Source organism: Trichomycterus rosablanca, unplaced genomic scaffold (genome assembly GCF_030014385.1).
Source record: "Trichomycterus rosablanca isolate fTriRos1 unplaced genomic scaffold, fTriRos1.hap1 scaffold_284, whole genome shotgun sequence".
Lineage (NCBI taxonomy): Eukaryota > Metazoa > Chordata > Actinopteri > Siluriformes > Trichomycteridae > Trichomycterus > Trichomycterus rosablanca.
In genome coordinates, this window is record NW_026947112.1 from 19,819 (window position 1) to 28,667 (window position 8,849).

The 8,849-nt window shown below is 60.5% G+C and overlaps 2 protein-coding genes across 2 annotated transcripts; one reads left to right on the top strand and one right to left on the bottom strand.

The window, feature by feature from the left end:
* Positions 1 to 374: 374 nt before the first annotated feature.
* On the bottom strand, positions 375 to 2,323 carry LOC134307514 (uncharacterized). The gene is made up of 4 exons (XM_062990490.1): positions 2,267 to 2,323; positions 2,043 to 2,180; positions 1,647 to 1,877; positions 375 to 1,539 (listed from the first exon to the last, which is right to left on the bottom strand). Exons 1-4 carry the CDS (start codon positions 2,321 to 2,323, stop codon positions 1,336 to 1,338), a joined length of 630 nt encoding a protein of 209 aa, XP_062846560.1. The 3' UTR covers positions 375 to 1,335.
* A 1,176-nt stretch (positions 2,324 to 3,499) lies between these two features.
* LOC134307515 (collagen alpha-1(I) chain-like) lies at positions 3,500 to 8,353 on the top strand. Its single transcript, XM_062990491.1, has 7 exons — positions 3,500 to 3,597; positions 4,437 to 4,563; positions 4,605 to 5,763; positions 5,865 to 5,987; positions 6,679 to 6,783; positions 7,154 to 7,280; positions 8,047 to 8,353. The coding sequence occupies exons 1-7, from the start codon at positions 3,500 to 3,502 to the stop codon at positions 8,351 to 8,353; spliced, it is 2,046 nt and encodes a 681-aa protein (XP_062846561.1).
* The last annotated feature ends 496 nt before the right edge of the window (positions 8,354 to 8,849 follow it).

An 8,849-nucleotide genomic window follows, 5' to 3' on the forward strand; every position in this document is an offset into this window, starting at 1 on the left:
CGTTTCGCGTCTGGGCCCTCGGTTCGGCCCCTATCCCCTAAAAACCACTTCGGGTATCCGAGACGCTTTGGTGATGTAGACCCTAACCTAGTGTTTCGCGCCAAAAAGGACGGAACCCTGCCATATGGTGCGTCTCGGCACGGGGAGCCTCCCGCAGGTCTCCGTTTCGCGTCTGGGCCCTCGGTTCGGCCCCTGGCCTTTAAAAACCACTTTGGGTATCCGAGACGCTTTGGTGATATAGACCCTAACCCTAGTGTTCACGACTACGGTGCCAGACCTGGCTCGTGGTCTCCAGTGCCCGGGCTTCGTTTTTGGATGGACCTGTAGAAAGAAAGAAAGACAGAAAGACAGAAATAAAGACAGATATCCTTTATTTGTCATATATATATATATATACATAGACAGATGTACAGTACAATGAAATTCTTTCTTTTCGCATATCCCAGCTGGTGTCGGAAGCTGGGGTCAGAGCGCAGGGTCAGCCGACTTACGGGCGCCCCTGGAGCAGACGGGGTTAAGGGCCTCGCTCGAGGACCCGACAGTGGCTACGTAGCAGAGCCGGGATTTGAACCGCCAATCTTACGGTCGATAGCCCAAAGCTCTACCCACTAGGCTACCACTGACCCCTGTAGGTGGTTAGGGGAAATCTCGCGGAAGCGTCCCGGATACCCAAAGTGGTTTTTCTCCATTTACAGGGACCGGGGACCCGGGAGAGCCGCGGGACTCTGGCACGGCGACGCCCGGGCCGGGACACGCCTTTTGACCAAAGCGTTTGACCCTAGGGTCGAACCGCCTCTCGGTGGTTAGGGGAAATCTCGCGGAAGCGTCCCGGATACCCAAAGTGGTTTTTCTCCATTTACAGGGACCGGGGACCCGGGAGAGCCGCGGGACTCCGGCACGGCGACGCCCGGGCCGGGACGCGCCTTTCGACCGGACCGTTTGACGATCGGACGGAGTTGTGCTTATGTGTAGGGTACAGATCCCCGTGGCACCGGAGAGGTGGGGGGTTGATGAGAGAGAGAGAGAGAGAGAGAGAGAGAGAGAGAGAGAGAGAGACACCCGTGGTGATGGCAAACAGAAACTTTAATGACAGAACCCGACACGCAAAACCCAAGAAGGCAACCGTTCACAAACAATGTAACTATTTACAAACAGTGACAAGAGAGGGAAAGAACACCACGTCAAAACAAACCATTCACGAGCAATGACAAAGGACATAACTGTCACCGTGTACAAGTGTTGGTGAACTTGGAAAAATAACTGCCCCAGAACCGAACGTGTTCGCGGGGTCCGAAGAGAGAAAGAGAGAGGTCGGACGACTTTCCACGCGTTCACCTAGAACGTGGCGCTGGGGTCGAGGGGCATCTCCTCCACCACAATCTCATCGTCGGAGGAGCTCGAACACAAAGGAATCGTCCTCAGGTAGACGCGGGGATGCCCCGAACGGACGATGGCGTCCATCACCTCCTCCTCCACCTTGACCGGGGTGCCACAGTATGAGTGGTCTGGAGAGGGCCCGAGCCCCAACACCGCGTAACCCTGGAGAGACAGAGAGAGAGAGAGAGAGAGAGAGAGAGACACACAGAAGGTTGAGACGAGGCCCAGGCTCTCGGTGACGCACTACGGTCTCAAGTCGTGTCTCTCACCGATGGATTACTCCTCTCCGTCTGCACGCACACGGACCTGGGCTCGTCAGAATCTGAGGACTCCCGCAGCCGGAGGATCCTGGAGCGCTTGGCCCTCTGCCCCCGTGGCCGTTCGGGAGTCGAACCGCACACCTCGACCTCCTCCTCCTCCTCTCCGGAGTCCTCGGGGCTGATCGTGGACCGTTGGCGACGGGTTCTGCGGCGGGGAGTTTCCCGTACGTCGCCCGCTGCCTCCTCCCGAAGTCCGCCCACCTCCTCGTCCTCCTGCTCCTCCTCCTCCTCCTCCTCCTCCTCCTCCTCCTCCTCCTCCTCTCCTAAGTCCTCGGGGCTGTGCGCGGACCGTGGGCGAAGGGTAAAGCGGCGGGTAGTGTCCCGTCCGTCGTCGTGCTCGCCCACTGCCTCCTCCTGAATTCTGCGCACCTCCGCGGCCTCCCCGACGCTATTCAGGGGCACGTAAAACTTAGCCGCCACCGATTCTGAGTGGCACATTGCCCGGTGCACCGCGAGCCTCTTTCTGGGGCTGAGGTTCTTGGTCTGAGAATGAACAACGAACAACAAAGAAAGAAATCAGACTCTACAAAGTCTTTGAGTCGTTGCCGAACGCACGACGTCTCACTCACGTGGTGCACCATGGAGGTACGGAGGTTCCTGAACGTGAAGGAACCTCCGAAGCCCATCCGGGTCCATTCAGTCTTGAAATAAGACAGCACTTTGTTGCACCTGCCACCCGCAGAGTTGAAAAAAAAGAAAGGCGACTCTGACCCGATGAAATGCTCCCGAGCCAAGATCACCCCTTCCAGCCACTCCAGCTCGCGACGGCTCAGGCTGAGCTGCGCGTGGCCGTAGGTCGCGGCGCTCTTGTGTTCCTCGACCTGTGGGACGGAGACACGGGACAAGGTGTTAGCCGGCCCGAACCAGGCAGGGGACCTACCTCACGGGAACCCCGACACGACACTCACGTCTATGATGACGTGGTCACCTTCCACCTCAGCGTTTTGCACTTCCTCCACCTTCAAATTTTTCAGCACGCCGGACCTGTGACCTGAGATGGAGACGAAGTAGCCCGTCAGCAGTCCGAAAACCTGTCGCAGGTTCTCCCTGGAACCGTCCTTGAGGGATTCTGCGGGAAGAGAAAAGAAAAGAACGGACGGTCGGACAGGGTCTGTCTCGCGCGCGTGCGACAGAGCGTGCACTCACCGATCTTGGCAGGAAGGATGAGGCTGGCCTCCCTGCGGAAGCTCTTCAGATCTTGACCGGAGACTATGTTCTCTGTGGGGCGAAAAGAGCACGAGAGGGGTTATCGGTCACGCGCCACGGACTCCACGGACCTACCGTGAGGTGTTCGGGCGCGAGACTCACTGGTCGCCTGCTTGCGGACAGACTGCCTATGACAGGTCACGTCTCTCTGGATGTCACGCAGTCTAAGCTTTATTTCATTGCGCAGCCACAGGAACTGCACGCCGCTCAAGTTCAGCGTCTTCCTCGGCACATAGGCGAGGAACTCAAAGAACTTTCTGAGGCTCATAAGATTGCTGCGTATGGTGGTGGCAGCCAGCTTGTCTTCAAGCAGTACTCGGATCCAACTGAAAGACAGACGTGAGAGCACGGGACACGCACGCACAAACACACACACACACACACACGCGCGTAAATCGGAGAGGAGGGCCGAGCACGCACGGCAGAGGAGGACACGTGTCCGATACTCACTTTCGAATACAGCTGTGCGAACCGAGGAACCCAAAGTTCCCCTTGATGAGGCGGCCCTCGCCCGCAAAAATCAAGAAGCGCCTCACGTGGCTGACCGAGCCCTTTGCGTTCTCGATCTTCTTGGATGAAGGGTTGGTCCCGACGCAATGGCTCAGGAAGTCATGCAACTGTTTCTCTGTGAGAGCAAAGACAACGGAGGAATCAAAGACCACGCCTCTGGCATCTCGTGGGAAGGGGTCGTGGCGTACGGACGAGGTGGACGCACTCACCGTACACGGGAGACTCGTGCTTTCTGAAAGTCTCGCGCCTGGAGAACTTCTTCCGGAGAGACTTTTTTTCTGACTACTCACTCAGAAGGAAGGACATATGGAACAGTTTGTCTGGGGAGTCCAAAGTGTGGGGGGGGGGTTCCCCCCCCCCCAACCCCCCCGAGTAGGGGGGTTCCCCCCCTAACCCCCCCGAGTAGGGGGGTTCCCCCCCTAACCCCCCGACTCCTCAGCTTCTCCTCCGCTTTCTTGCATCACTTTACATATGATATTTCATCTATATTTCATCCACAGGGTTGAAAAGTATTGAAAAAGTATCTATCTATCTATCTATCCATCCATCTGTCTGCCTGTGTCAACATTTACAAACTTCACGAGCCTGACACTACAACACTCGATAACAAAACATTACCTTCAGGAAAGCTGTAGATCAATGACACAATAAATAGTACTATAGTAATATAATAGTTAGTAATATTATATTATAGTAATATATAGTAAATATGCTAGTTCAGTGCTTTCAAATCCTCACTCTGTCTGCTGAAAATGCCCTGTGAGCTGCTGACACTTCCTGCTCTGCTCTCCCCTCCCCTCCCCTCCCCTCCCCTCTCCCTCTCACTCTCACTCTCACTCTCACACACTTAATGTTAAACAGTCACTACACATTGAAAAAAACGAATGTTAAACACCTTTTAGTGTCATCACCTTTAGTGATATATCCCCTGACCCTAGTGACTTTGGTCCGGACCTAGCGGGCCTGGGCCTGGGCCTAGGCCTGGGCCTAGGCCTGGGCCTAACCCTACGCGCGTCCGCCTAGGAGGCCGTTTCTCGGAGCCCTCTCGAGCCACGGTCGCGGGGCTCCGGGGTGTCGCTCGGGACGCGCCCCCCTACGCCCCCTCCGATTCCCGAGTCCCGGCGACCTACGCTCCCCTCTCGGGACCCCCGTACGTGCTTTCCGGGCCTAGGCCTACGCGCGCGCGCCTAGGAGGCCGTTTCTCGGAGCCCTCTCGAGCCACGGCCGCGGGGCTCGGGAGCGTCGCTCGGGACGCGCCCCCCTACGCACCCTCCGATTCCCGAGTCCCCTCGACCTCCGCTCCCCTCTCGGGACCCCCGCACGTGCTTTTCGGGCCTGTGCCTACGCGCGTACGCCTGGGAGGCCGTGTCTCGGAGCCCTCTCGAGCCACGGCCGCGGGGCTCGGGAGCGTCGCTCGGGACGCGCCCCCCTACGCACCCTCCGATTCCCGAGTCCCCTCGACCTCCGCTCCCCTCTCGGGACCCCCGTACGTGGTTTTCGGGCCTGTGCCTACGCGCGTACGCCTGGGAGGCCGTGTCTCGGAGCCCTCTCGGGCCACGGCCGCGGGGCTCGGGAGCGTCGCTCGGGACGCGCCCCCCTACGCACCCTCCGATTCTCGAGTCCCCTCGACCCTCCGCTCCCCTCTCGGGACCCCCGTACGTGCTTTTCGGGCCTACGCGCGTCCGCCCGGGAGGCCGTGTCTCGGAGCCCTCTCGGGCCACGGCCGCGGGGCTCGGGGGCGTCGCTCGGGGCGCGCCCCCCTACGCCCCCTCGGATTCCCGAGTCCCCTCGACCTCCGCTCCCCTCTCGGGACCCCCGTACGTTCTTTTCGGGCGTGTCTCGGAGGCCTCTCGAGCCACGGTCGCGGGGCTCCGGGGTGTCGCTCGGGACGCGCCCCCCTACGCCCCCTCCGATTCCCGAGTGCCGGCGACCTCCCCTTCCGCCGGGCCCGACCGTAGACGCCGCGCGTCTGGGGCCCGTATCTCGGCGGCCCCTCGACCCACGGCCGCGGGACCCGGAGGCTCCGCCCGTGCCCTGACCCCGCCCGCCCCCTCCGATTCCCGAGTGCCGGCGACCTCCCCTTCCGCCGGGACCGACCCTAGGCGTCGCGCGTCCGGGGCCCGTATCTCGGCGGCCCCTCGAGCCACGGCCGCGGGGCTCGGGATCGTCGCTCGGGACGCGCCCCCCTACGCCCCCTCCGATTCCAGCGGGCCTACGACCTCCCCTTCCGCCGGGCCCGACCCTAGACGCCGCGCGTCTGGGGCCCGTATCTCGGCGGCCCCTCGGCCCCCGGCCGCGGGACTCGGAGGCTCCGCCCGTGCCCGTGCCCCGCACGTACCGTCCGATTTCGGTAGGCCTACGAGCACTTTCGGAAAACCGCCTTTCTCTTACACACTCTGACACACAGCCCATACTCTTATGCCTCTGCCAGACTATGAGTCCTACACCCAGTGTCCCAGAGAGAGCCTTCGGGCCGGACCTCTCGTATCGGGCCGGGACTCGGCGTGGGCGCCCCCCCGGGCCTGAAGCGCGCCCTGTCCGGAGCCCCGCCCCCTGAGTGGGCGGGAACCGGAAGTAGCCTCGGGAAGGGCCCACGGCCGCGGGGCTCGGATATGTCGCTCGTGACGCGCCCCTCTACGCCCCCTCCGATTTCGGTGCCGATACGACGTCCTTTCGAAAAAAGGCCCGTTTCCCACCCACTATAAGCCTTATTATCTCAACTCTCACACACAGACTACTCACTCAGAAGGAAGGACATATGGAACAGTTTGTCTGGGGAGTCCAAAGTGTGGGGGGGGGGGGGGGTTCCCCCCCCCCAACCCCCCCGAGTAGGGGGGTACCCCCCCTAACCCCCCCCCCCCCACCCACCCCCGACCCCCCCCCCTCCTCCAGAAAACACCGACTCCTCAGCTTCTCCTCCGCTTTTCTTGCAGCGGGGGGCACCGTGTCCACACGGATGATCTGTGAGGAGGTTCACCCCACAGATTCACCCTAGGTTCACCCCACACGTTGATACTCGCTCACATCTTCTGTACCTTTCTATAAAGAGATATCCGTGTCCACTTTTCCACTGTTTGCATGTGACATATCAATGACCTAGGACATATGGAACAGTTTGTCTGGGGAGTCCAAAGTGTGGGGGGGGGTTCCCCCCCCCCAACCCCCCCGAGTCGGGGGGGTTCCCCCCCCTGCCCCCCTGGAGAAGACACCTATTTCTCAGCTTCTCCTGCATCTCAGACATGTGTGCACTTCCGCTTTCTTGCAGCGGGGGGCACCGTGTCCACACGGATGATCTGTGAGGAGGTTCACCAGATCACAAGTTCCTTTCCATGCCGTGTCCTAGACGGCTGCTCTGTCGCCGGGCCCGAGGGTCCGGGCTCCCGTGGATAGACCGCATCTGGCCCCTTTCTGTCAGGGGTCTGTCTGTCTGTCCGTCCGTCCGTCCGTCTGTCTTTCTCACCGGACCACAGGAGACAGATGAAGGACGTATCGAGCAGTTCGTCCGGGTGGTTAGTGAACAATATAACCAAAGCGTCATCGACGACGGGCCCTCCCTCGCCTCCTGGGGCCCGGGACCCGACGAGGGGAACGTTCACCGCATGGGAAGCGACCCGGACTCGTATTGATTTGGGAATACAGGCTTTTACGTCTGTGGTGAGTCACATCTTCTGTACCTTTCTATAAAGACACATCGATGTGCAGTTTTCTATTGTCCGCGTGTAAGATATCAATGACGACAGGTGACCTAGGACGTGTCGAGCAGTTCGGCCGGGTGGTTAGTGAACAATATAACCAAAGCGTCATCGAAGAGGGGCCCTCCCTTCCTTCCTGGGGCCCGGGACCCGACGAGGGAACGTTCACCGGATGGTAAGCGATCTGGACTTTGTAATTTTTTTGGGAACAATGGCTTTTACGTCTATACTCACTCACATCATCTGTACCTTTCTATAATGTGGTGTCCATGTCCACTTCTCCACTGTTTGCATGTGAAATATCAATGACCTAGGACATATGGAACAGTTTGTCTGGGGAGTCCAAAGTGTGGGGGGTACCCCCCCTAACCCCCCCGACCCCCCCTGCCCCCCTGGAAAAAACACCTATTTCTCAGCTTCTCCTCCATCTACACATGTGTGCACTTCCACTTTCTTGCAGCGGGGGGCACCGTGTCCACACGGATGATCTGTGAGTTTCACCCCACACATTGATACTCACATCACCTGTACCTTTCTATAAAGAGATATCCATGTCCACTTTCCCACTGTTTCCATGTGAAATATCAAGGACCTAGGACATATGGAACAGTTTGTCTGGGGAGTCCAAAGTGTGGGGGGGGGTTCCCCCCCCCCCAACCCCCCCGAGTAGGGGGGTGCCCCCCCTAACCCCCCACCCCCCCACCCCCAAAACACCCCCCCTTCGTAAAAAGGAGGCATCTTTCACCGATTTCTCCACGTACGGTCCTATGGGCCTGTTCTTCGGCCTTCGCACACACACACACACCCCGGGGACGGTCACGGGGGTCCCCCCGGACTCGGGTCGCACGTACCGGGCCCGTACTGGGTGTGGGCGCCCCCCCGGACGCCCCTGGCGGGCCGACGGAAGCCCCGCCCCCTAAGTGGGCGGGAACCGGAAGTAGCCGGGGGGAGGTCCTAGAGACACGGGACCGACGCGGGCGTCCTCACACGCCCGCGCCCTGGCCGCACGCCGATTACGGGGCCGATCGGACCGCGTCCCGGGCGGAGATCGCCGGGGGCCCCCGGGGCCCCTCGGGGCGGAGCGCCCCGGCACGACGGGCGCCCCCTCCGGGTCCCGGGACGATCGGACGGGGTCCGCCCGAGACTCGGGCCGGGGCCCCCGGGGACCCCGCGGGGGGCCCCCCCTGCCCCACGGGCGCGCCCCGTGCGCTCCGGGGCCCGTCGTGGGAAGGGATCGCTAAAGTGTGACGGGGACCGTTTGGCCATCTGGCCCCGCCCCCCAGGGGCCACACCGCAGACTCCTGGGGCGATCGGGACCGGTCGGCGCAAAATGTCGGGGTCAGTGTCCGGGTGACGGGTCGGTGATGCGGACACGCCCCCCAGACCGACCTGTCACCCGAAGCTCGATTTCATGGTCCCCACCTATGTGTACCACACCAGAAAGTGGAAAAATGCACCATCTACAGCGGCAGTACATAACACAATGGTCCGACCACTAGCCTATTCTTTTACATGGGAAAGTTAGTGACCACCGTAGTCAGAATTGTCATAGCCACCTCGGCCACTCCGGCAATGTTAAATATGACATTTTCGTGATATAGTCACTAGCCCTAACCCTAACCCTAACCCTAACCCTAACCCTAACCCTAACCCTAACCCTACACACGCGAGACAGATGCCACTAATTTGAATGCCGCCTCTGGTTTTAACTCTTAACCTAACCCTAACCCTAACCCTAACCCTA

What these genes read in the sequence shown, in the direction of transcription:
- LOC134307514 (XM_062990490.1), bottom strand. Translation starts at nt 2,323, where the DNA reads ATGGGCTTCGGAGGTTCCTTCACGTTCAGGAACCTCCGTACCTCCATG. An exon ending in GTACCTCCATGGTGCACCAC is followed by an intron (nt 2,181 to 2,266) that starts GTGAGTGAGACG and finishes GTTCATTCTCAG; the next exon opens with ACCAAGAACCTCAGCCCCAG. An exon ending in CGGAGAGGAGTAATCCATCG is followed by an intron (nt 1,540 to 1,646) that starts GTGAGAGACACG and finishes CTGTCTCTCCAG; the next exon opens with GGTTACGCGGTGTTGGGGCT.
- LOC134307515 (XM_062990491.1), top strand. Translation starts at nt 3,500, where the DNA reads ATGGCTCAGGAAGTCATGCAACTGTTTCTCTGTGAGAGCAAAGACAAC. An exon ending in TCGTGGGAAGGGGTCGTGGC is followed by an intron (nt 3,598 to 4,436) that starts GTACGGACGAGG and finishes GCGTCCGCCTAG; the next exon opens with GAGGCCGTTTCTCGGAGCCC. An exon ending in TGAGTGGGCGGGAACCGGAA is followed by an intron (nt 5,988 to 6,678) that starts GTAGCCTCGGGA and finishes GCTTTCTTGCAG; the next exon opens with CGGGGGGCACCGTGTCCACA.